The following is a 26,762-nucleotide window of genomic DNA, read 5'->3' on the forward strand; positions in this document are numbered from 1 at the left end:
CACTGCTCTAGGTTATTGGACAAAATGATTTTTCTTTCTCTTTCGCCACCTTGTACTTCTTCTTCCTTAACAAATATATATTTTCTTAGTTGTTGTGCAATCAACATGTTACCTGTATACTTTTTTAAAAATTTAAGATTAACCATGAACATTTTTCCATGTCAAATGACTTCTAAATTAAGATTTTAATCTATTGACATGGCTAATCACGTAACATGAGTATTCCATATATAACCATATAGTTGTGTATTTGTTATATCTATTTTTCTCATGTCATCTTCACACATGCAATTTTACTTTTATCTTTTGGGTTTTTTTTTTTTGTTTTTTGAACAGTGCCTAAATCTTTATTTTTTATAATCTACATTTTTTTTTTCAAATTAGACAGTTTTATACTAAATGACACAAAAGGAAACCTAAATTGCCAATAGTTTACATGTAAGCTTGATTCTAGTTTTAATGAAAAGAAGTAAAACAAAAACAAAAACCCTCAAGAAACTCCCATTTTGTGAACTGGCAGCTGATAGCACTCCCCTAAAATCTTCGATTGTCTGGGGCTTTCTGTGTAATAAGTTACAAAACACATCAATTCATAAAAATAGCTTGCTAAAGGGAAATACAAGGATAGGTATGCATCATTAGTTAACTGTTGCCCTTGTGATAAAGTGAACCAGATTTTACATGTAAATTATAGAAATCTATGGCAGATAATACAACAATATAAGAAGTTTTTTGCCACCTGCTAATGACAGATAGTGATACAATTATGGGAGGGACTGATCAAAAACGTGGTGACATTAACTGTTAAAGAAAAAACAACTATTCTACTTTAAATTCATTTCTGGTGAAACAGGACCAGATTCTTATATTTCCAAATGATAAGTATCATCACACAATTTTACAAGTTAAAACATAATTTGTGATTGTGTATCTCTGATTCTACAACTTGAGATATCACTGCGGGGAAGGAAAGAAATTTTTAAAAAATTTATGAAAGCCACATATTAGCTGGGTGTAACATAGCAACAGTCTGTATGTGCCTTCACAGCTTTCTATTGTGATTTTTGTCTGAATGGAAAAATCTCAAGATCAGGAAGTTTTTTTGTTTTTTGTTTTGGACATTCCATAGTTACTATTTGGAATATCCCCTTTTTTTAAATAAAAAAAAAAAGAATGCCGTAAAAATCACATCAGCGCAAGGTTTCAACTCTTGATGCAACAGACTGTTGCTGGGTAAGCAGTAAGTACAGTGTGTTCACCTACTACAAATGGCAGATGTACATGAGAACAGCACAACACACCCTGCGGGTCTCAATATATTATCTTATAACTTACCAGTTCACTCTGATTACCTGTAGACTGTTGCTATTAATAAGTGACCACCTTTATTTTCCTGTTTGCAGCTGTTAAGCTTTATACTTTCAGTTGACAAACAAAGCAGGTAACTATAGCTGGCATTAACCATATACAAATCAAGCAGCACTATTCACTGCCTTCAGGGAAAAGGATTTATTATTATTAAATCCAGGGAGGGGAGTGGATGTGGCTCAAGCAGTTGGGTGCCCACCTCCCACATGGGAGGTCCCAGGTTTGGTTCCCAGAGCCTCCTAAAGAAGACGAGTTGACACAACAAGCAGACACAATGAGCAGGGAGTGGTTGTGGCTCAGATGGTTGGGCACTCACCTCTCACATGTAGAGGTCCTAGGTTTGGTCCTGGTGCCTCCTAAAGAAGACAGGCAGACAACGAGCAGATACAAGTGGATACAATGAGCAGAGACAACAGGCAGACGGATGAGGGAGCTATCTCAGGGGGAAAAAAAAGTGAAAAACCAGGGAGTGAATGTCGCTCAAGTGATTGAGAGCCTGCTTCCCATGTACGAGGTTCTGCTTTCTATCCCTAGTACGTCCTAACAACAAAATGAACAAACAAACAAATGAAAATACCAGCTCAGGGGAGCCAGTATAACTCAGTGGCTGAGTGCTGGCTTTCCGCATACGAGGTCCCAGGTTCAATCTCCAGCCCTGATACTGGAAAAAAAAAATTAGTCCAATAGGGTTTGTAATTTTGGTCATGAAGATGCCTGACATCATCTCGTTTCCTCCTCTACCAAAGAACACAGCATTAAGGAACCACTGCATCTTAGAGCTTGCCTCTTCAACTCTTTTTACCATGTTCCTTAGCTTGGGTTTAAAAAGTCAATTAATTCTGATTTTTTAGTTAGCAATTTGACAATGACAAAGAAAAAAATCCCCATATTCCTTCTATAGGCATTTGAAAAAAATTAGCACTGTACTTATTTCTGTGTACTTGAATAATGACAACTGCTCTGAAGGAAATGGCCAAATGTGGCAGGTATGTATTTCTCTGGCAGGATAAATAATGCCTAGTTATATATGACTTTATTTAATAGATCATTTTTCACTTTCACTTGAAGTTACTGCCAGTTTCTACTTTCTGCATTATACCTCAAAACCTTTTCACATTAAATAAAATACATACTTTTTTTTTTTTTTTTGAGTTACTGCTGGGGCCAGAGATTGAAATTCGAACCTTGTATGTGGAAAGCCAGTGCTTAACCACTGAGCCACATTGGCTCCTCTGAGTTGGTTTTTTTGTTTCTTTGTTTTTAGGAGGAACCAGGGACCAAACAGACCTCCCACGTGGGAAGCAGGTGCTCAACTTCTTAAGTCACATCTGCTCCCAAAATACATACTTTTTAAGAGAGTATGAAGTATGATATTGGGGCATTTTCAGGACTTGGTGTTGTCCTGAATGATATTGCAGGGACAGATGCAGGACACTATATATTATGCTATAACCCACTAAATGGACTGGCAGAGTATAAACTACAACATAATCCATGCTGTGTAGCAATGCTCCAAAATGTACTCATCAGATGCAGTGAATGTACCACACTAATGAGAGAAGTTGTCGATGTGGGAGGAGTGGGCGGTGTAGGGAGTGGAGTATATGGGAACCTCTTATATTTTTTAGCGTAACATTTTGTGTGATTTATGTATCTTTTTAAAAAAGCTAATAAAAAAAGGGAAAAAAGGGAGCATGAAAACATTTGAAGGCTTTTAATAAGATTTTCCATTTCCCTTTTGCAGAAAGAGGCAGAATCAGTTCAACACACCAGTATAAGAGAAAAAGAAGACTATCAGCAAATTAAAATAGAATTCAAACCACAACATTTACTTTATCTACATTCACCTCAACGGGAACATTTATAATATATCAATAGTTTTTATCAGGTTCTTCTCTGTTTGGATTATTTACAACTGTACAGGCAAAGCCACACTTCTAAGAGCACATATTTAATACAGTGTTGACTATTTGCATTTACAGGATTTTTCAACAATCTGAAAAATAGATCAATTGTTTAAGATCTTTAAGGTATATTACAAAAACGACTGCTCATTCTTGTACTACAGTATGTTTACTCAGTAAAACTAGCAACGACACATCTACACAGTCACTGAGGAAGCCTGTCATCTACTCATGCCGACCCAGGAAACCTCTCTCCATTAACTCTAAGCTGTTTTGTGCAAAAGTTAATGCAAAGTTATCTTCACGTTTAAATAAAATTCAAGTCTTTAAATATTGGAAGGAAATCATGGTCTTTAAAAAAATTCAGTCTTGTTAAATAAAGTTTTGTGGAACAAACTGTATGGTTACATTTAGCAAGAAATCTTACTTTAATGTCTTGCTTAGATACTTAAAAGAAAAATTTGGGCATTTTAAAACAAAAATAATTTATATTTAACTTTATTAGAAACTTACTAAATTTAGTGCCTCATTGTCCTTTAGAAGTGTTGCACTTCTGGAAGTGAATCAGTGAGCAACCTCATCTTAGAGGCAAAGAAAGTCGGGATTTTCATCCTCCACCAGCCAAAGAGGGGCGGGGAGGAAACACAAACTACGTTCTCTCACCGTTAAATAGCTTTCATTTTATTTTTTATTTTTATATCTTTTTGTTTCTTTTCTTTTCTTTTTTCAAAATAGTTTTTATATCATGTTCCAATGCAGAGGTACAGGAAGATGTCAACACAGAGCTGACTAAAATATGGCCTCTTCCAAAGATGGCTTGGGGGAAATAGTGACAGAAATCTACATAGACTGTGAGCACAAGGCAGCGGGAAACCACAAAGTAAGTGGAGACTTCTTCAATTACATTATGGTACAATTTCGTGGTAATATGTCAATGGGCAATAAAGTTTATAGTTTCATTTAAACCCTATTCACAAGGTGCTTTGAATTTATTTTACATAATTGCCATTTTAAACTGGAGTGAGACGGGAGTGGTTGTAGCTCAGTGGTTGAGCACCTGCTTCCCAGTACAAGGTCCTGGGTTTAATCCCCCTGTACTTCCTAAAAATAAATAAACAAACAAACAAATAAACAACTACTAGAGAGAGAGGCTGGTAACTTGCTTGCTGTATATCAAAACCCAAGTGTTTCAGAAGATATTTCTATGGTGCTTTCTGCAGGTTCATTTTGCCCAGATCAAAAAAGGATTGCATAGTTTTGAAAACAAGACTTGAACCATCTTTTAACAGCTTAAATGAGGAGTAAAAATTCCTATGCCACTGTCACAACAATCTAGTAATATTTACCCCTTTCTCAAGGTCGTATTTACTAGTGTAATCTCACATTCTTGTACTAGTTGTCCTCAGCCCTCATCAGTCTGTTTTGACACTTAGAGATTTGTACTTGAAAAAAAAAAAACAAATGAAAAACTGAAGTAGCATAGGTCTGCTTAATTTAGGAAAAAAACCACTATGTACAGCTTGCATTCATAGCCACATGGATGCTTAATAAAAAACATAGAGTCAGGAAACCAGAGATCAGTTATAAGAATCCAGAAGCAGGAGAAGCCAGAGGGAGCGCCTTGTGACGAGGATTGCCATCACCAGAATCCCACAGACTTTGGAGAAAGGATGGCCTTGCCCAACACCTTGATTTTGGATTTCTAGACTCCAAAGCTGTGAGCCAATAAATCCTTATTTTTTAAGCAAAAAATAAAAATAAAAAAATAAAACACATAAATTTGCTAGGATGCATGCATTTTCTATCCTGAAAAAAAAAATCAGAATTATGCATCACCTCTGTTTAAGCACCAACCTAAAATAAGGTTTATGTTCATTAAATCCTGAAAAATCAATTTTTTTTCAAGAGAGGGCTAATCTGATTCATAGAAGAAAAATAACCAACAGTCATTTCATATGCTTCGTATACACTGCAAGCTCCTCACCAGCAGCTCATTCTCTGTAATGAGTGGGAACAGTGTTCCTTTCGTGGTTAAATAGAATTCTTTTGCAACCTTCCCAGGCATATGATTTTCTCTGCAAGGTCTTTGGAAGTATATTCTGTTCTCTATTTAATTGCTTCCTAATGTCTGGAGGTAAATAAAATGATGTTGTATAACACTGCTGTGAATAAAGGTTCATGTCTAGAGGTCTAAATCCATTATTTGGCAAAAATGTGTTTATAGCTATTGCCCTTGTTTTTATTCATGCCTTAATTGGCTTTCCTTGGAAACTTGATTTCCTCTCATAGATATTTGTAAACCTGTTGTGCATCAGGTTCTGTTGCAAATGTAATAAACTAATTATCATTATAGGCAAATTCACAGTTTATAAATTTCAGTAAATTACCTCCTTTAAATAGTGCTTCTACTTCTTCTACAGGGGGTAGATTAAGCTATTTCCTACAATGTTACTATGCAATGATTCTGATTTGGCCTTACTTTTTCTCCCTTTTCATACTCTTGGACTAAAGGTAACTATCTTAGCACTTCCACAAATAAAATCACATCAGTACTGAGTCTCTTTTTTAAAAATTTATTATCCCCCCTCCCCCTCCTCCTCCCCTTTTTCCCCTATCCCCTTCCCTCCTCCCCTTCCCCAGATGGTTCTCTTATCTGTCTGTTCATTGTTTGCTTGCCTTTTCCAGGAGGCAGGGGGAAACAAACCCAGGACCTCCCACATAGGAGGGGAATGCCCAACAGCCTGAGCCACATCTGTTTCCCACAGGCTGCAGTTTGTGGCATCTGCTGGTTTAGGCGTCTGCTCGTTGTGCCAGGTGTGGCATCTCCTCGTCTTCTTTAGGAGGCATCAGGACCTGAACCTGGGACCTCCCATGTGGTAGATAAGCGTCCAACTGGTTGAGCCACATCTGCTTCCCAGTACTGAGTTTCTTGATATGGTACATACTGATGTCTAGCCATCTTTTTTTTTTTTTTTTACAGATTTATTTTATTTATTTCTCTCCCCTTCCCTCCCTGTTGTCTACTCTCTGTGTCCATTCGCTGTGTGTTCTTCTGCGTCTGCTTGTATTTTAGGCGGCACTGGGAAACTGCATCTCTTTTTTTGTTGCATCATCTTGCTAAGTCAGCTCTCCATGTGTGAGGCGCCACTCCCAGGCGGTCTGTACTTTTTTCACGTGGGGCCGCTCTCCTTGTGGGGCACACTCTTTGCGCATGGGGCTCTCCTACATGGGGGCAACCCTGTGTGGCATGGCACTCCTTGCACGTGGCAGCACTGTGCGTGGGCCAGCTCACTGCACAGGCCAGGAGGCCCTGGGTATAGAACCCTGGACCCTCCATATGGTAGGCAGATGCTCTATCGGTTGAGTCACGTCCGCTTCCCTGGCTAGCCATCTTTGATATAAAGTACACATCACTAGCAAGAGTCTCCATAGATAAGCAGAATTCCAATAATTCCAATGTTTTAAAAAGTACTTCTCGGGGGCCTTCCTGGCTTTCTGTTGAGATTCATCTCCTGATTCGCTATTTTCAGGCAGAAATTCATACTCGGAGTGCTCTAGAGACCAAGCATTCATATCTGTTTGGCCTGATTCCTGTAAATCTGATGCTGCTGCATTCTCATGACTTTTGTCGCCATCGCCATTGGCATCCAGTCCCTCTTTGCAAAGGTCAGAATGGTCAGGTATTTCCTCCCAAGGTTTACTCACACTACCATCATTGCATTGCTTCCCAGGGTAGCATACGGTTCTCCCATACTTTTGCATTAGTGTTTTAACTCTGAAACCTCGGTTAATGGTGCCTGACTTAAAGCTGGGATGGAATTTGTCTGACAAGGGGTTTGAGATACAGGACCATTCATCAGATGTGGACTGCCTTGCACGCCCTGTGCCTGCTGCACCTTTGGTGTCCCGATCAGAAGGCATGAGCTGTTTACTTTTTGGCTCCCCTGAGAGAAGTTTAATATTAGCCATAGGATGCTGTCAGCACTTTCCCAGTCGCTGTTGCAGCCACTGCCCACACTTGGGGATTGGGGCGAGAAGAAAGGGAAGGGAAGGGACAGGGAAGGAAGAGGCGGAGCAGGCGGACTCAGAGAAGAGAAGGATGGGGAGGGGCACGGGCTGGCGGTGGCTGCCTGTACCGGATTCTTCTCCTTTTGGGCCGGGAACTGTCTCTGGTTTGTTTCTTAATAATCCTAGTGGGATTCTGTACCTTATGCCTTGGACCCTGTACTTTTCTCGTTTTTCTTTTTTCTTCATAAACTCTTTACTTCCTCAAAAAGAAAAAAAAATTCCTCCCGGGCTATGTGCTAGCCCAATCAGCTTAAGGCCACCAGGAACAACCTGTAGTCTGACAAAGTCAGCTTTATTACAAATAGACAACTGTGAGGCTTCTAACCAAACAAAGGGCAAGATTATTATAGGATCTGGGGAAGGGTGAATTAAGTGAAATGGAAAGCAAGCTGCGTTTTGATGAGCTGAGAGCAAAGCCGGGCTGTGTGTAAAGGGTCAACCACAAAACAAACAACAAACTTAAGATAGGTGTGGAATGCTGAGTCCAGAGACTCCTTTAGCAGAGGCTGCTTCTCTGCCACAGAGAGGCTTAGATCTTCCAGGCAAGAGTGAGCCTCAAATCAAAACCGCATCTGGTCTTGGTAAGGAGAGGCTTTGTCCCAAAGGACTATTGTATAGGGGGAAAGTGGCTATTATAATAATGGGGGGGGGGCAGCGACTACTGGAATAGGGGAAACACTGACCAGAAGATCAGCAAGCTCCTCAAGAGTAAGGCAGGCTTTTTCTTTCACAGAGAGGAGAGAACCTGGCGGAGGGAAGTAGGATGAAAGGTTGACCCCTCTGGAGGGTTCTGTTTTCTGGGAGGCACCCTGAAAGTTCAGGGATCCTGAGAAGGGAGAAAAGCTTAACCCGAGTTTGGTGAACAAGCATTTTGTTCTAATTGATCATGGGGCAGTTCAGCTAATTATTTATGAGGCAAAAGAATGGGAATTTGGAAGGTCTGTGCCTGGCCTTGTCACAGGTAAACAACGGGCTTACCTGAGGATGGCTCTTTGCAGTAAGCCGTTTTCCAGAACACAAAGGGGCAGGGGGTTTCTTTTCAGCTTTGTTCTTTTTCAGAAACACAAAAATTCAGGTAAAGTTAAACACTGTCACTTACTAATATGATTCCGAACAGCAAATTTCTGATAGTCTGTGGTTTGGGGGGAAAAAAAGAAATCTCTTGAAAAGTAGTAGTGTCTGAAAAAATACAGTTATTAGGACACTTGATCACATGTCCTTGGGAAAACTCATGTTTCCCGTAAACTCCGCTGCTGGCTTTACCATGTCTATTATTCCAGGAACACCCTGACCTTCTTGTTGGAAGCTAAATTTTACTTTCTCAGCTTAAGTCTAACAAAGAGAAATCCTGAGCCAAAAAGTTTGATCCTTTTTCTTTTGTACTTTCCCTGACCACATTGCTTAAAACAGCCCAGCCCCAGCCCCGGGGGCTCTCTGCGTTTATTCCCGGTAGCTTTGGGAATGTCTTTTCGCACTGCCAGTCCCTCCTGGGCTGGGAGGCCACGCGGGCAGGGGCTTGTCTGTCTCCTTGTCAGGGGAACCCTCCTGAAGGACGCTGCTATTCACTCGAGTCTGGACAAGGGAGTGGCCCTCTGCCATGGCCACCTCCTCCAGGCTGCCGACCTGGCGGTGCTGGGCCGGGAGTTGTGGCCACTAGCCTCAGGCCGGAGAGGGAGAGATGGCCCTGTCAGCGCCTACTGTGCTGCAGCTCCCCTGGAGGCGGTGGTTCCTGAGGTTGTACTTCCTGCCAACCTTGCCCCTTTCCCACCTCCAACCCCCTAGTGGGCTCCCCTGGGCCTCCCAGGCCCAGCTTGGTGCCCTTGATAATCTACCTTATTTTAAATGTTCAGAGTACTTCCACCAACGAGACGTGCATCTCTATCTATGCTGACTCCATTTTAAGGTGATAGGTCAAGCACAAAGACAAATTATCTTGAAAGAATGTGCTTTGGCGATTTGTCATAAAATGATTGCAATCAAAATCTTATTTGGAAACAATCAGAGGTGCTTCTGACAGTGGTAATGTCTTCACAAACAGAGCTGGACCGGAGCTTAGATGGAGCTTGTCTAACCCTGTCTCACACAGGGGACACTAAACCTCAGAGAGGCGAAGTGACCTGGCCAACCTCACAGAGCCCTTAAAGTATCTGCATTCTCCTGCCAGCGTTGGGGCAGGAGGAACCCTTTGTTTCCTCTCCTCTTTACAGAGATTTTTACAGGTTACTTTCCTAATGCTGACAAGCAGCTCTGCTGCCTGTGTCTCAAGTAATTAAATCCTGTTCTTCGACTTGTTTCGTCTTGGCTAGTCTTCTCCAGGGGCCGCGGCTTTCGGGTTGGTTATGAGAACTGGCTGTTTTGGTCTGGGCGCAGCCGGCCTCGCGCTCCAGCGCCACCCGCGGAGAACAGCTGACAACAGCAGTCTCGATCATGTGACCGCTCCAGCGCCGCGTTCCTCAGACCGTCCCGGGCCAGGGTGGGTGCTCTGAGGGGTCCCCCTGCTGTGAGGAGCACCAGGTAGGCACCCCAGGCCTGGAACAGCTGGGTGGGGACACGGGACAGGCCCAGCCGTTGCTCGCCCAGAAGATTCTGTTTCCCCACCCCTGGGCTCCGGCACACCTGATGCCAGGGGCTGGTGGGGGGGGTGGCGGACCCCTGCGCGGGTCCGGGGCTGCCTCAGGCCGTCTCAAGATCCCTCCTCGCTCCCTGCCCCGCCCCCAGGCAGCCCCCCCGCAGCCCCTCCCCCCCAGGCAGCCCCCCCCCCGCAGCCCCTCCCCCCCAGGCAGCCCCCCCTCCCTCGAGGAAGGCAGCTCGGCCCTTCCTTCCGCCTTTCTTTGGCTGTCCCTACCCTCCGCCGCAGACCCTTTCCCCCTTTCTGCTGACTTAGCGCCCCTGCTCCAGCTCGGGCTGGAGGAATTAATCCGTGACAAGAAGCTGCCTCTTTGGGAGCAGTGACGGGCTGAGGTCGGAGAGCTTCTGCACGTCCCGCCCAGGAGTCTGTCCGCTTGCCCTGCTGCTCGCCCACCTGCTCCTGCCATGAGGGGCCTTGGGGTCCTCGTCTTCCTGCTGGGGGGCCTGGGAGCTCTCGCTGAGCGCTGCCGTGAGTAAACCAGTCTCTCCCCTGTGTCACTCACCTCCTGGGTCCAACCCCCTCATCAAGGGCGCCACTGAGCCCCAGAGGGAGGGGCCGCAAGGGTTTCACCTGCCCCCCTGGGCTCCCACGGCGGTTTGGGCTTGAGGGACCTCAGTGTTCCCCACATTGGATGGAGGTTAATGTCCTCCATTAACTCAGGCATTTGCTCATTTATTCCTTCAATACGCAGTTAAGGAGCCTTCTCTCTGCCAGGCCCTGGACTAGGCTCTGGGGAAAGAGCAAAGAAGAAGAGCGCTTCAGCCTTGAACCTAGGGAAGGGGACAGACCCAAGGGACGGATAGGTGCAGAATGTGGAGTCTGGTGAATGCAACAGAGGAAGCCAACCGACCCGGAGGTAGACAGCGGGGCCACTGACTGGGACCAGGAGGTGACACGGCACCCGAGGGCCGAAGGAGGGCGAGGAGCCAGCAAGGAAGGGAAGGGGGACCAGTAGCCCAGGCTAGGGGGGGTGAGTACGCCCTGTAAAAAGGAGTCTGAGCTGGAGAGAGGTGGTGTTACCAAATTTCATTTAAGTTCTTTTACTATGCTGGAGAAAGGAATTTCAAGAGCACATCAAGTGAGTTAGGGCAGTAATTTATTCAGGTAGGGAGGGAAGAGAAATGGGAGAAAATAACAGAGCAGGGGGCCCAGGTAGAAAGGAAGGGGCTGAAGAGTGATAAAGAGGGCTGGTTTACAGGCTATAGTTACGCATTATAGGTTATAAGAGCAGAGTGCAGAGGGCAGGAATGGGTCCAGAGGCCCCGGGGTGGGGGGGGGGCGGGGGAAGGGGGGGAGAGGGAAAGGGAGGGGGAGGGGAAGGGAGCATGCACACGACAGGCGCAGGCCTCTGGGTCTGCTTTCTGAACGATTAATTATTCCACCCCTTTGCAAATGGCAGGGGAGGGGTTCCAGCTGTTTGCTGTTTTGACTGATTACCCCACCCTTCAATCCCCCAGTGAAGACCCAATGCTAAAGTCCTTGGGGAATATCCAGGGCTTCTCTTGGCTTCCAGAAGAAGTCTTTGTTCTGGATGGCAGGATATTGGGGGTCTTCCAGCGGCCATCTTGGGGGTTACTGATGTCCACGGGGACTCTGCCGGGTCCCAGATCCACCTGTTGATTCCCTGTCTTACTAGCTTGCTTCAGTAGGGAGGGCCGTTGGGGTTGTAGTCCATGCCCTGCTCTTTCCCTGGGGACCTGGCTGCTCTGTGACCCCAGACTGGTCTGGAGCAGCCCCTTGGGCCATGTCAGTGAGTCTGAGGGGACAGGTTCCAGCCAGGAGGCCTCCAAACTCCAGCCCCTGCCCTGCTTCTTCCCTCCTCTAGTACCCTGAGGGCTGCACTGGCCATAAGCCTTTCCCATCAGGGTCTTTTTAATCCTTGGAGAAACCCTGAGCTACCGTGGCCTCAGGGGTCAGATGAAGGGGCTAGGCGGCGCTCAAGGTGGCCCATTCACCAGGATTTACCTGCCTCGGTTCTCGGATGGCCCGGCCAGGGCCCTTCCTGGTCACCAGCAGCCTGGGCCCATGTGCACCGGCGCAGTCAGAACCCTTAGTCCTGGGGACTTGGTTCCTGTCCAGACAGTCCCCAGGAAGAGCTCCGACTCTGCCAGCGAGGGCTTCCCCTCCTGCCCACCTGGCGGGCCCTAGCCCCATCCTCACGGGGCATGAGCCTCTGGACAGCCTGACCCTGCAGGGACCCCTTCCTGTGGGATCCGGGGAGTCTTGGACTGGGGTTCAGGGTGCAGCCCCGCTGCCTCTGGGCCACTTCCTCACCCTCTGCCTCCTTCCCTTTTGGAACTGCAGCACTTAACACTATTGTGAATTATCCTGTGTTTGTGAATCTCACCGCCAATCAGCCCCCAGCCTGGCCCTGTGAGGAGGAGGAGGCCCCAGTGGGGAGGCAGCTCGCCCAAGGCCACTTTTTATTACCGTAGGTGAATCTTCCAAGAAGGCTGGACTCTGGTTCTTATCACTTCCAGCCCTCAGGTTGACTCACCTGCTGGAACCTTCGAAGCCTAGGGCAGGGGTGGGGTTCCCTCACTAGCTTTGAGAAAAGGGAGAGGGAAAGAGAGACGCTGAGGGCCCTATGAGCAGAGAGACAGAGGCTGAGAGATGTAGAGACAGATCCAGTGAGCCCGAGAAAGCGAGAGCAAAGTAGGTACAGAGATGGAATCAGACAAACAGGGAAGCACTGAAAGAAAGAGAGAAGAAAAGCAACCCTCCGTCTCTTGCTCAGCATTTGGTGAGAAACCAGCTTGCGCTCTTGCCTGGGCCCACCCACCAAAGAATAGTTTAGCGTCTCCATGGCAGCAAATGGTTCCCTTATAGCCGCAGGTATCTGGGACTTTTGGGGAAACAGGCATGACGTGGTGGCTCCCAAACCCAGAGGTGTTGCTGGGGGGCTGGATGCCAGGAACCCTGGTCCTGGTGTCTGGAGGAGGCCCCAAGGGCAGGTGAACTGCTGTGCTCCACATGTCCTCCGCTTGGTCTCTCAAGGGGTGGCCTGTCCAGCATCCCGGCATGGGCCACAGTGGCAGCCATGGTCGGGCAGCTGGGACCTGGGTTAGAAAGTCAAAAGTGCCACTTGGGTGACCTCCTAGAGTGGGACTCCCTGTTTTGAGCTTGGGTCCCTTGCCCCAGGGAAGAAGGCAGCAGTGAGCTGGAGCGGGTGAGTTGTTAGAGAGCTGCTACCATTTGCAGCCATTTATCTGTGTGCAACCCAAACACCAAAATCCCCTGGAAGAAGATGGCCTTGGGGCCATTTCCCGGCTCTGCATCTTCCAAACTCCATTTCCTCTTCTGTGCAAAAGGAAAATGACAGTACCAGCATCCAAGGCTCGTGTGAGAACCAAGTGAGACATGGCTTGGTGTCTGGGACTCCTTGGATGCACCCCTTGGCATCCAATCTCCCTCTCCCAATGGGGTGCAACTGGTTGCCTGGCAACACCAACCTCTGCCCTTGGCCCCACTAACTCTCCCTGGCCCACTCCAACTGCTCTTTTGGGATACCTGCCTTCCTCATTGTACCCTTTACTGCCTTTCAGAATGGCCATATTTCCCCATGCAAGTGGGGTATGTGTGGGGTGGGAGTAAGAATAGACATTTATTCCCTGGGGAAAGCCCTGGTAAGGTGCCTGGCCCCATCGTCTCACTTGCCCTGTTCTCTTTCCCAAGAGCTGCCGAAGGTGGACCACAGGCTGGTGGAGAAGCTGGGCCAGCGCCTCTTGCCTTGGATGGACCAGCTCTCCCCGGAGCATCTGAACCCCAGCATCTATGTGGGCCTGCGCCTCTCCAGCCTGCAGGCTGGGGACAAGGAGGTCCTCTATCTGCACAGCCTCAAGCTTTATTACCAAAAGAGCCTGCTGGGGTATTGCTACGCCTCATCTTCTCCTTTCCCCGTGACTCACTCCGCCTCCTAAGGGGCAGGAGACCTGGGTCTCGTCTGGGTCTGTCGCTGCTTTGTTGGGAAACCTTAGGCAGGTTGGGTCTCCTCTGGGCCTGACTTCCTCCATCTATAAAATGAAGGGGGTTGTTTGGACTAGATCAGAAAGTCGATCCAGGGCCCTGTGCCCGAGGCAGATGTCACTGATCTGTGACTGCACCCTCAGATTGAGCCACGGCAGCATCTGACCCTTCCTGTGCTCCCTTTCCAGAGGGTCAATGAGGATGGGCTAATCCTGGGGTTCAGTGTTAGGAGTTTGAATGAAACATGAAGAATCAGGCGCAACCACAGAGTACCTCCTACTTGGGCTCTATCTGGAAGGGTGGACGGCAGGGCCTGAGGAGAGGAAAGAAAGGGGAGAGCAATGGGTGTGACCACAGTGGAGAGGTAGGCACAGGCCATTTGGATGTGGGAACCCTCAGAGTTTGTCCTCGAGTTTAATCTTCATGAAACATTTGGTGCGTACACCTTGCAATGTACATAAGTAAATATGTCTGCTTTTGATGGTTCTAGCAGTTTCCCACTGTTACAGTTTTTTCCCCTGTGGGCCCTTGGTGGGGGTGCCCCCGGGCCAGGCTGACTGGGGTGCACTCTCTCACGGTGGGGTTACCTGGCCTCGTCCTAGGTCTGCCTCCAGGAATGGCGCGGACAACAGTGAGCTCCAGGCCAAGCCCTCCATGGGCCAGCTGGCCCTCTACCTGCTTGCTCTCAGGGCCAACTGCGAGTTCATCGCGGGCCACAAGGGGAACAGGCTGGTCTCAAAGCTCAAGGGGTTCCTGGAGGAGGAGAAGAAAGCCATCGGTGAGGGGACGCCATCCACGGGGGTGGGGAGCAGGCTGGGAGGCCTCGTCAGAGCCGTTCTCTGGTGAGGCGTCTACCACGAGCCTAGACTTTGCTCATCCGAGCCCCAGCCTCCAGTGGCCAGCTGCCCAGGAGTCAGCTCCACTCAGAGACCCCCCAAGCATCTCAAACCTGCATGGCTGCATCAGAACTCTGGGTTTCCTGCACAGGCTCCTTTCTCCCTCCAGTCCTGCCCATCTCACTATCCACCTAGAGATAGGAGCCATCATCTTTGAGCCATCCTTTTCTGCACCCCTCACACACTCTCCGCCGGCAAGTCCTGACTGCCCAGCCACCAAGAGAGGTGCCTCTATCCACCTTCTGGGACAACGGCCCAGCCTCCTCACTCATAGTCTCTCTGCGTCCTTTCCTGCCTCCCTGACTCCATCCAGCACCCAACAGGCAACGCGAGCGTTTTAAGTGTAAATCTGATCGTATTAGTGCTTTAACCCTGCAGGGCTCCTTGCCGCTCCGTCCACAGGCCTCAGGCCCACCCTGTCTGTCCTGCCCTCCTTTTCCAGGCTCAGCCCAGCCCTGGCTCACCCCACCTGGGGCTCCGGCCACGCTGGCTTGTCTCTGCTGGCAAGCAGACTCTTTCCTGCTTCAAGGTCCCCTGCTGGCCATGGCTTCCTGCCGCTTCTGGCACATTGCTGCTTGCCTGAAGTTTCCCACCCTCCCCACCCTCATCCGCGCATCACTTCCTTAGGAAATCCTGCCCTTACTCCCCAGCTAGTCAAATACCTTTGTTATGTGGTTCCGTGGACAGGGGTCTGCATTTCGGCTGTAATCGCACTCCTGCGGGTGTGGGTCGGGTAACCTCAGAGACTTTGCCTGCCTGGCGCTCGTGCTGTCCTCCCTCTACTCCTCCTAGTACAGTGCCTGGCACTTAGCGGGACCTCAGTGCATATGTGTTGAGGTGATGAAAGCATGAAGGTTCCCACCACCCCGAGGAGGGTGTTGGGAAGTGCAGGCAATGGGGTCCTGTGTGCTGGTGGGGCTTGGATCTGGGATGGGGCAGCAGGGCAAGCCCCCCTGGCCCAGCATGATGCCCCCACCCTGTGGTTTCTCCCCACACCCAGGACACAACCACAGGGGCTACCCCCATACCAACTACTACCAGTACGGCCTGAGCATCCTGGCCCTGTGCGTCCATCAGAAGCGGGTCCATAACAGCGTGGTGGGCAGCCTCCTGTATGCTGTAGAACATGACTTGCATATCTACCAGGGCCACCTCCCTGTGGGTGAGTAGGCCAGACCTGCCGGGGCCCGGCTGACTCTCCCTGTGCCCCATCTCCAACCCAAGGACCCGACTTCCTGGCCTCGCGCTCGCCAAGTCCCTCAGGAGTGAAATGGCAAGGGCCGATCCAGAATGTTAACCCCAGCTGCATCCCACACTCTGAAGAATGTGGGAAGAAACCTGGGCAAGGCAGGGGGCCTTTCTCACTCAGCTTCTCCTTCCACAAAATAACCTCCCAGCAGCACCCTGATAAAGGACTTAAGTAAAGGCCGTAGCACAGTGCCCGGCATGGGGAAACTTCTGGGCACCCAGTGATGATCTCATGAGCTGGGAAGCCTGAGCCTGGATTTTGGATCTGCTTCCTTACTGGGTGACCCTGGACCTCCATTTCTATTTCCTGTCATCCTGATTCAAGGTTACCTGCTAAGCCTGGTGTCTGTGAGTTAGTGCGAGCCTCAGATCGGCTGGGGTAGGATGGAGAAGGTAGGCGGGACTGCAGGTGTCCAGAGAACAAGGTAGCAGGGCCCCTGTCATCAGGGAGCTTGTTTCATCTCAGAGGCTTGTAAGAAACCACTGTGGACACTGTAAAATCACCTGTGGGACTTTAAAATGCACCCTGGGCCAATTCAGTGAGACTCTCTGGGGGTAGACCCAGCTATGGGTCGTTTTTTCTTAACTCCCTTAGTGATTTCACTGTTCAGACAAGTTTGAGAACTGCTGGTACAGGATAAAGTGCTCCTGAGTTTCCCACCTCCAGTCTCTCTGCGCCACTCTAACTCCCAAGTGGTAGAGGGTGGTAAGGTGACCACCCGTCCTGGGACTGAGGGGTTTCCTAGGATACAGGACTTTCAGTGCCCAAACTGGGATTGTCCCAGGCAGACGAGCTGAGCCAGTCAGCCTAGCTGGTGGAAGTTTCTGAAATGCTGATCTGACCTTGTGCCCCACCTCCTTCAAACACTGCTGTGGCTGGCTGCCTGTTGCCCCAAAGGCCTGCAGCCCAAGGCCCTGCCTGGCCTGGCCCAGGTGGCCCTCCAGCCAACCATGTGTCCTGCCCTCTGCAGACATCGCAGCCATGTCAGGCTTGGCCTTCACCTGTCTGAAGCGCTCCAGCCTCAACCCCGATCTGAAAGACCGGATTGCCCTGGCCATCAAGACAGTGAGGGACAAGATTCTGAGGGCCCAGACTCCCAAGGGCCACTTTGGAAATGTCTACAGCACCCCGCTGGCTATGCAGGTGGGAAAGAGACCCTGAAGCTGTGGTCCCCTCTGGGGCGTGGTGGGAATGGGCCTGATGAGGGGCTGGAAGACCCAGTTCTTCTCCATGGACTGACCCAGCCCCCTCCCTCTCTTCCCTGCTCTGTCCCCAGTTGCTGATGACCTCCTCTGTGCCTGGGGTAGAGCTGGGCGCCGCGTGCCTCAGGGCGAGTGCTGCTGTGCTGGCCAGTCTGCAGGATGGGACCTTCCAGAATGCTCTCGTGATTTCCCAGCTACTGCCCGTCCTGAACCACAAGAGCTATGTGGATCTTATCTCCCCAGCCTGTCTGGCACCACGAGGTAGCTGAGCCTTTCACAGACACACGTCTTTACTATCTGTAGAGCACTCACCAAAGTCCACCAGGTCCCAGGGATGGGAGGTTGCTCAGTCCCGATTTGCTAAGTCAGCGTGGGCTTGTGAGTATATGAGGGAATGCACTGGCAGTGAAGAGGTGGTGACAAACACATTTTGGTTGACTGTGATATGTCTTGGTGAGTGCTAGTTAATAGCACGAACCAGAGTTTCATCCAGGAGGGGGATTTAAGGAGGTGAGAGGAATTTGCCAGTGGAGAAGTAAGAAGGGAGGGAAAATGAGAGAGGAAGTTCTAAGAACAAAGGCACAGGGAATGGAAGACTGGAATTTGAAGGGTGGTCTTATTAAGAATCTGGGGGAATAAACGGGAGTGGCAGGCAGGAGAATGGAAATTAGGTAGGTCCCTCAGAGGTAACGGGAGTGATATGAGCAAATGCTTGTTCTAGAAAGAGCCTTCTGGAATGCTATGTGGCAGACAGGTCAGACATGGGGTAGGGGGTGAGATACTGGAGGCAAAGAAAGCAGTGAGGGACCTGGACTCGGGTGGTGACAGGATGTGGGGGCTGAGGGACAGGAGGCTGCATGGCGACCAGGTTTCGGGCTGAATGTTGGTGTGTTTTGGGCTGAGATAGCAATTGGGGAAGAAGGTCCAGATTGGCCACTGGGTCTTTGAGGGAAGAGAATAGGGCTAAATCTGGGCTCCCCTCCTCACACCAGCTACCCCTTCTTCTCTCCCTATCACAGCCAGGTTGGAACCAACTCGGGAGACCCCACCCCAGACCCAAGTCCCAGAGGTCAATGTCACGCTGAAGACCCACGGTGTCTTGCTGTCTAACATCTCTGTCCCTGCCGGGTCTTCCTTGGAAGACGTCATGAAGAAGGCCCAGGAGCTAGGAAAATTCAAGTGAGACTCCTGCCTCCCACCCTTTACCCTCACCCGATCACTAATCCCTGAAAGTGAGTCATAAGGAGGGATGGGAAGGAGGAGAGGATTCCCCAGGAAGGTCACTGGCTGGTTGTGCTGCCCCATTCTCCACTCTTTATATATATATATTTTTTATTTCTCTCCCCTTCCCCACCCCCCACTGTCTACTCTCTGTGTCCATTCACTGTGCGTTCTTCTGTGTCTGCCTGCATTCTTGTCAGTGGCACTGGGAATTGGTGTCTCTTTTTGTTGCGTCATCTTGCTGCATCAGCTCTCCGTGAATGCGGCACCACTCCTGAGCAGGCCATGCTTTTCTCGTGCAGGGCAGCTCTCCTTACGGGGCTCACTCTTTGCACGTGGGGTTCCCCTATGCATGGGACACCCCTGTGTGGCACAGCATTCCTTGCACGCATCAGCATTGCACGTGGGCCAGCTCACCACATGGGTCAGGAGGCCCTGGGTCTGAACCCTGGACCTCCCATGTGGTAGGTGGATGCTCTATCAGTTGAGCCAACTCTGCTTCCCCCATTCTCCACTCCTGATTCACTCATGCTGTAGTGGAAATAGGGAACCTTTGGGAGCACGTCATTAAGACAGCAGGCTGGGGAGGCTGAAAGACCACCTTGGAATTCCTGCCCCACAACTCTCCAGCTATGTACCCAGCACAGGTCATTTAACCATAACTCATGACTCGGTGAGGACACCAGCTATGCTTGCACCCCGGGCCGATGGGAGGAGTCCAGGGTTGGTGCATATGGAGGAGGTAACACATCCTTTTGATATGTGCAGAGTCTGGCCCATAATAAACACTCACTACAGGTTAGCCTGTCAAATAAGAAGAATTTATCATTCAATAATGGTGGCCCAATCCGTGTTACTAATCACCCAGGTCAAGCCCTCTGGAAAATGTGGAGGTTGAACTATGTCCTTAAACTTGCTTCTCACCCCTGGTCTGAGGGCAAGCGCTTCCAGAGCATTGCTGTCTGTCAAGTCCTGTCCAGACTAAACAAGATGGAAGCAATTCTCATTTAACAAATGTGGAATCTGGCCTAGAGAAAGTGGGCACCTTCCACCAGTTCACCTGGACCCCAGACTTCTCCGTTGCAGTGGTGTGCCTCAGTTTGAGAAGGTCTCAATTTCTGTGCCTAAAACAAGTCATCTTGCAGCCAAGGAAGGTACACAACTATACCTTGGGGTCTTCTGGGCCAGGAAATCTTCAACTGGAGAATGCAAAGTCCCCTTTAAAGGACAAAAATTCTCCCAGCATTATTTCTGTCATAATACGACTTAGACATGTACTAATACGTCCACTCAATATAAATTCTTCTGTCTTTCTAGCTCATCGATAGCTATAAATCTTAAACTACTTTGCAAATTAAATCCAAAGAAAACTGTGAAACCAATGAAATTCAAATAAGGACTATTTGCTGAGATGTAGGCAAACACTGCCAGGCATGATGGGAAACACTTCCCTCAGTCTGAACCACCAAAAAGCTTGAGTTTGTGCAGGCAGCTGTGGTTTCATTTGGTCTCCCTGGGACCTGATTACTTCATTCCCTACTAAGCCCAGCTCTGTTCCAGGTGGCTTGCAGTGTGTGTAGCAGCCTTGGGTGCCAACACAGTCATAGACAGTCACACACTGGATGCCCTCGGCAGGGCCCCATCATAACAGGCATTGAGAATTCCCTGAACCTGCTGGCACTCATTTTTGGATATTATCATCAAAACAGAACAAAAAAGAGAATTTAACGTTTTCATTCAGAATTTGAAGATGTCTAAGGAGACTTTCACAGACTCCAATTTGAGAGAGAATTCTGGAGTTAGTTGGGGAGGATGCCTTGTTAGGTGTGGGGTCAGGGCAGGCCTGTTAGAGATACATGAATGCACAGCAGAGAGGGAGAGAGATACAGAGGGCAGAGAGAGAGAGAATGAATGAATGAATGAGGGAGAACAAATGAATGAAATGGAATGAATGAGAGAGAGAGACAGAAGTGCCGAGAGAAGTGGCTCTGAGCAACCAGGTGGCCCCACAAAGTTAGGGAACCACCTGGAAAGGACCTGCTCTGTGACATTCCCTGAATAATGCCTTCCTTTTTAAATATATAAAAACAAAAACAAACAAAAATCTTCCCTAAGACTGAAGCCATTGGTAAGCCTTTTGGAGGGAGGAAGGACATGAGTTTAAGAGAATCCCTTTGGCAGTGGCATCCAGATGGGTTGGAGAAACACAAGGCTGGCGGTGAGGAGTTCAGGGAGAGGGTGAGTCAGGCATCTCTTGGTTGCAAGGGCCAGAATCTAGCCCAATGAGGAGTGTGGGGTTTGTAGACTCAGCAGGAAGGCTGAGCAACCCAGCCACAAGAAGAGGTTAATGCCACTGAGCCACAGAAACGTCTGGAACCAGAGACCCAGTGTCGCCACCAGTCTTGCCCATGTCTCTTCCTCTCTCTGCACACTGGTTTCTCGCTCTCTCATTAAACACTGGCATCTTCTGTGTGATGCCAGCAGCTTCAGAGTCACACTTCCTGCAATGTCAGGCCCCCAAAGAGGAATAGCAAAATAGGTGTCCCCTCCTGGAGGCTGTGGTCACGGTCAGCTCAGAGAGGATGCAGCCTGAGCAGGCAGTGCCAGTGCCACTGGAGGTGAGAGCTGTGTCGAGGTGGTTCAGGAAAGGTTTGGCTAGCTCTGGCCCTGAGGGTGAGGGCAGGACTTTCCCCTTGGGTCAATGGGAATGAAGAACGACAGTCACTTCCTTTTTTTTTTTTTTTAAAGATTTATTTATTTCCCCCCTTCCCCACCTCCTGCTCTGCTGTTTTTGCTATCTGTGTTGTCTTCTCATTTTTTCTCCTCTAGGATTCACTGGGATTCGATCCTGGAGACCTCTGATGGGGAGAGAGGTTTCCTATCAATTGCGCCACCTCAGTTCCTGGTTTCTGCTGTGCTTCACCTTGACTCTCCCCTTGTCTCTCTTTTGATGAGTCATCATCTTGCTGCGTGACTCACTTGTGCGGGCACTGGCTTGCCGTGCAGGCATGCTTTCTCTTCTACTTTTTCACCAGAAGGCCCCAGAGATTGAACCCAGGTCCTCCCATATGGTAGGTGGAAGCTCTGTCATCACTTGAGCCACATCCGCTTCCCAACTTCCTTTCCTTTGGTAGGTATGGAACCCAGGCCTCCTTGTCAGGCCCCTTCCTGACCTCCGTGATGGGGGAAAAGCCTGGGAAACGGAAGTTCTGGCAGCTCCTCCGAGCCCCTGACACCCCCTTGCTGCAAGGTGAGTCTGGTGGCCAGTCACCCCTGGATTTGTTTCCAACTCAACTGGTCCCAGCTATGAGGTTTTGCCCAGTGTAGCCAGCTTTTCCAGGAATCTTCCTGGGCCTCGGCTTTGTAAAATCATTGATGCTCAGGGCTGGATGTAATTGTTTTAAACTGAGTTCTTAGAATTTTTATAAAAGTTAGTATAAAAACTCTAGGAGATCAGACAGGCAACAAAACAAAATAAAAATCCTATAATTCACTACCCAGAAAAAACAGCTTTTAACTTTTTTATGTGTATTTCCTTCTAGGTCATTTTTCAAAAATATGTTTTTCTCTTAACAATGGACACATATTCTTTATCAGTGCTGTCCAATAGCAATATGTGAGCCACGGGTGTCATTTTAAAGTTTCTGAAAGCCACAGAACAGGTGAAATTAATATTAATACATCTTATTTAACCCAATATATCCCAGATATTGTTATTTCAACATGTCATCAATGTAAGATTATGAATGGCATATTTTGTGGTCTTCTTTGGGAACTAAAATTTCAAGGCTCATTCGCTGAATTTGGCCAGTGGCTACTGTAATGGGCAGCACAGTTCTATGGACTGTTTTGTAACTTAGTGCTTTCAGTCTTATACATTGCGAACATCTGTGTTGGCATGTGAAGATTGCCCTCATTTTTTGTAATAGCTATGTAGAGTTTATCATCCACAAGTGTGCTTTTGACTGCAAGTAACAGGAAACACCATGCAAACTCGCTTCAACAATGAGGACATCCATATTGGCTCATGTGCCAGAAGTCCAGGCACATGTACTTCAGGGTTATGTACCCTGGGCTCCAGCCTTGTGTCCCTGTGATCCTCTGACTCTGTCCTCTCTTTGGTGACTCCTTCCTTCAGAGAACCTTCTGGTTCTTCCCAGGGCTCCTCCCTTTTATGACAGAGGAAACTTGTCCCTGAAGCCCCCAGGAAACTCCACCTGATGCCTCAAAGGCTGAATTGGGACACACGCCTGTTCTTAGAGTCATCCCTTTTCTAGGAGGTGGCCCACCTTTGCTAGTGGGATGGGGTTGCCGGACCTGGCTTAGGCCAGTCAGTGCCTCTATGCTAGGCCGCTCCCCAGTGTTGGGCCGTTAGAGTGTCTCCAGTTTTAACTCTGATGCCCCAAACTGTGACGAGTGTCCATTTTCTGGGCAGCTTCTTAAAAGTTACCTGTCCTCACTCTTGCTACACAGGACCTTTTCTTGGACACTTTTCATGCATCAGACATCATGCCAAGTGTTTCATGGAAAGTGGGACTTCCTAAGGGAACCCAGTGAAAAGCACTAAGTTAAAAAGAAAAAAAAACCCAAAACAATAAAACAAAGGGGTGTCAGATGGAGACCCCCAATGTGGTCCTTAGTAGATAAAGGCTGGACTAGAGGATGGAGCTTAGGGGAGAGCCAGATGGTCCCGGCCATGCCTTAGACTTAGACAGTTCTATCCTCTACTCACCCCTGCCCAGCCCAGAAGCCTGGCTGCTCCACCCCAAGGGAAGGAAGGGAGGGCCCCGGGCTACACAGGCCTACTCTGTTCTTCCCAAAGAAACCAGTCGTGTAAGCCACTCTTCCAGCTTCCCTGGCATGGAGAGTGGCTGGTATTTATAGTAACGAAATTCCCTCCATTGAAAGGAAACATCCCGGACACACGGGCTTTCTCAGAGGATCCTTCCAACTGCCCTGCAGGTTCTCGATCTGTTCATCCTCATTTCACAGATATGGAAACAGGGGTTAAATGATCTGCCCAAAGTCACATCGCTAGTGAGTGACAGGGCTGGGGCTTGAACCCAGCTGTGCACTAGAGCCTAGTGGGCAAGCGCTGGCTCCGGGAGACGTCACCGTGGTGCACGTTCTCCCTGGAAACCACATTGAGCAAGTCCCTCTTCCTGAGCTATTAAGAGAGTGCCTCTGCCCATCAGGTTTTTCTTGCCCCGTCTTGGTGATCCAGCATGCCGTCCACTGCCCACACTCTCTGGGGCCTTCCCCGTTGCAAAATGAGTGCCAGAGACCCAGCAGTCCCTGAGGATACAGCTGAGTTCAGACTCGCCACCCTAGGCCTAGACTCCCACCTTCCCACCACCCAGCCCTGAGCAGACCTTACAGACTCATGCTGCAGATTGGGGGTTTCCAGAAGATGAGGCTGGGGGTGGGATACTCTGTCCTAGGTAACCCCCTCATGCTGGGCCCCATCTGTCCCTGCAGGTATTGCTGACTACAGACCCAGAAATGGAGAAACCATCGAGCTGAGGCTGGTTAGCTGGTAGCCCCGTGGGCTCACTCACCTCGGCAGCCCCACATATCCCTGGACTTCGGCCCTCCCTCCAGAAGTCCCTGTCACAGGTGCTTGCCTCACTCTGCTGCCACCTCCTGTGCACTGAAGCCATCACCCCCAGCCACCGCCCCTGCAAGGGTCCTTCCGGGAGAAAGGTGAGCCTGCGTGAGCCCCAGTCTGGGCCCTGCAGCCATCCCAGGAAGGTCACGCCACTGAAAGAAGGGCGTGAAGAATCTCAGCCTCCTTTGGCAGAAGTAGGAGAAGTTGGCTGGCCGCTTTTGTTGTGAGTACCACCCACTCTGGGGCCGGTGGTCCTGCAAGGAGACCTCCAGGGCCCAACCCCGACTCTCCATCCCTGCTGTCAGGGTGGTGGCCCATCACCAGTTGTGGCAGAGTAGCTGACGAGGGCTCTCCATGGCCGCTCAGTGCCTGCCTCTGAATGATTAAAGTGTTAATTGTGCTGCAGCATCCTGGTGCCTCATGCTTGGAGAGTGCAGGGGCAGGGAATGGGGGTGGGGAGGGGGGAGGAGAGGAGGGTGTGTGAACCTTGTCCTGGGCACGGGAAGCAGTGATGATGGCAGTGTTGGTGGTGGCAGCATTGATGTTCACTGGGCATGCCCTTGGTGCAGGCGCTGGGCTGGGCACTTTTCTTTCACGACTCTGTGAAGTTGTTGATCTTTTCATCTTTGCTTCCCATACAAGGAAACTGGTGCTCAAAGAGGGAAAGTGGATCACCCAAGGTCACAGACTAGGCCCTGAGCACTGGCTCGGGAGTCAGACAGACCTCCCGCTCCGCCACGCAAACACTCAGTATTTGACGATTGTTAGGATGCGTGACATGGCTCACAGTCAAACGGAGGCCCAGGACCGTGGAGCCTCTCACTCCCTGCTTTTCCCCAAGGCACAGTCAGGGCACCTCCCTGGCCTCGAAATCACAGCTTCAACATGTGCCCCTTCCTAGAGCACCAGGTTCAGATATTTAGTGCCCAGGGAGGTAGAGGAAGTAGGATTTGAAAACTTTCTTTCATATTGAAACAAGCATGGAAGTATCAGGAAGCCAAATGCAAACCTGGCTTCTCTTTTGTAAGATGAAGTGTCTGCACCCAGAACCCTGGACTACTTGTTCAGTTGGCCTCCTTTGATCATGGCTAGTGACACTTGGAGACCTGCCCTGTGACTCTCCCTGTCACAACCCTGTCACCGAGGGCGCAGACCCAAGCAGCCTGTCTCAGGTCACACAGCCTGCGAGTGCAGAGCTGAGATTCTCACTGGTTGCAGCAAGAGGAGAAGCCCATCCTGCAGCCTCTGCAGCCCAGCTGCTGGCGACCCATCCTTCCCGCCTTCCAGGTGCACCCCTCCCCACGTCACCTGCATCCCTCAACAGCAACCCAGGTCCCCAAAGGGCAGCACACAGATTAAATGGATGTTGGGGGCCTGGGGGCTTGGGAGAAGGGGCCGGGGCAGGCTGCTCTGGGATGCTGTGGGCTTTCATGTGGATTCCAAGGAATACAGTGGAACCTCCTGCTGTCCTCCGTGAAGCTGGGCACCTTGCTCCCTTCCTCCCCCACCCCTGTTCGGAGCTGGGCTGCCTCCAGGTCAAGACAGGTTCAAAGCCGGGTGACTCTCAAAGTCAGACAGTTGGGCTCATTCCTGCCACCGTTCAGGCTACACCACCCTGGGCGGCTCACTTCCTTGGCCTGTCCCAGCCCTCTGTCTGAGTGGGATAATCCCAGCCCCTGCCTCTGGGGTGACTGCTGTGAGTGGAGGGGATGATGCACCTGGGGTGGGGGTTGGTTGGCCCTCCGTCCCTGGTAGCCGGTGGTGTTACCTCTTTCTGAGCCCTTGTCCTCTTGCTTTCCTGCCAGGAATGAGTGCTGTGGGTCATCTGCCTTGGCTTTGGCCCTGTTCCCGTGCCTGCCTCCCCTCTCCACCCCGGTAGGAAGAGCTCTCCATCCACCAAGGTCCACCCAAGCCTTGTCTTGGTCAAGCCTTGTCTTGGTCAATCCTTGCAGCCACCCCTCACCAGGCAGGGCAGCAGGAGCCACTTTGTGGTTGTCTTGGAAGAGTTGTAGACGGATTTTCACCACCCACCATTTCTGCCAGCTCAGCCCTGAGGAGGTCAGGGTATTTAGGTTTGTGCGTGTGTATATATAATGGTATTAGATTATTGTTTTTATTAAAGGAAACATTGGAAAAACAGCAAAATTCAGATGCCTCCTCTTCAGGAACTGTAGGGGAGCACGTCCCTTGGCTGGCTCAGCTTCCCTCCAACAACCCTTCCTGGAGAAACCCTTTCTAAAAGCACCCCCAGTTCGCATCCCCGCTCTCAATTCGGGCCGTACAACAGTAATTTGCAGCCCCCAGTGGGCGTTAGAGTCACCAGGGGCAAGTGTGAAAATGCACATTCCTGGGCCTCACAGCCCACGGGGCGCTTCTGTAAAAAGGCGGTCGTCAGGTTTTACCCGTTATCCAGGAATGGTGACGGCATGGGGGAGGGGTGGAGCGCTTGCAGCCATTCCGAGGCCTCCCCACTAGAGGGCACCGCGAGCCGGCGGCGCGTTCCCCCTTGAGGTCTCCAGCAAGTTGCTGTCCTCAGTGCCTTGCTGGTCAGACAAAAGGGGAGAGGTGAGCCGTGCCCCAGGGGGCAGAAACTTCCACAGGGGGAGGAAGCTGTCGTCAGGAAAGGGGCTTGCAGCCGGTACCGGGCGCCT

General features: G+C 49.8%; 1 protein-coding gene across 1 annotated transcript; it reads left to right on the forward strand.

Annotated features, from left to right (window-relative positions):
• Positions 1-9,745: 9,745 nt before the first annotated feature.
• Positions 9,746-24,519, forward strand: TCN2 (transcobalamin 2). Its single transcript, XM_004481346.5, has 10 exons — positions 9,746-9,854; positions 10,225-10,437; positions 13,645-13,837; positions 14,538-14,713; positions 15,832-15,993; positions 17,051-17,223; positions 17,357-17,543; positions 18,302-18,461; positions 21,638-21,753; positions 23,982-24,519. Exons 2-10 carry the CDS (start codon positions 10,374-10,376, stop codon positions 24,041-24,043), a joined length of 1,293 nt encoding a protein of 430 aa, XP_004481403.1. The 5' UTR covers positions 9,746-9,854; positions 10,225-10,373; the 3' UTR covers positions 24,044-24,519.
• Positions 24,520-26,762: the final 2,243 nt, after the last annotated feature.

The sequence above is a fragment of the Dasypus novemcinctus genome, chromosome 19 (assembly GCF_030445035.2).
Source record: "Dasypus novemcinctus isolate mDasNov1 chromosome 19, mDasNov1.1.hap2, whole genome shotgun sequence".
NCBI lineage: Eukaryota > Metazoa > Chordata > Mammalia > Cingulata > Dasypodidae > Dasypus > Dasypus novemcinctus.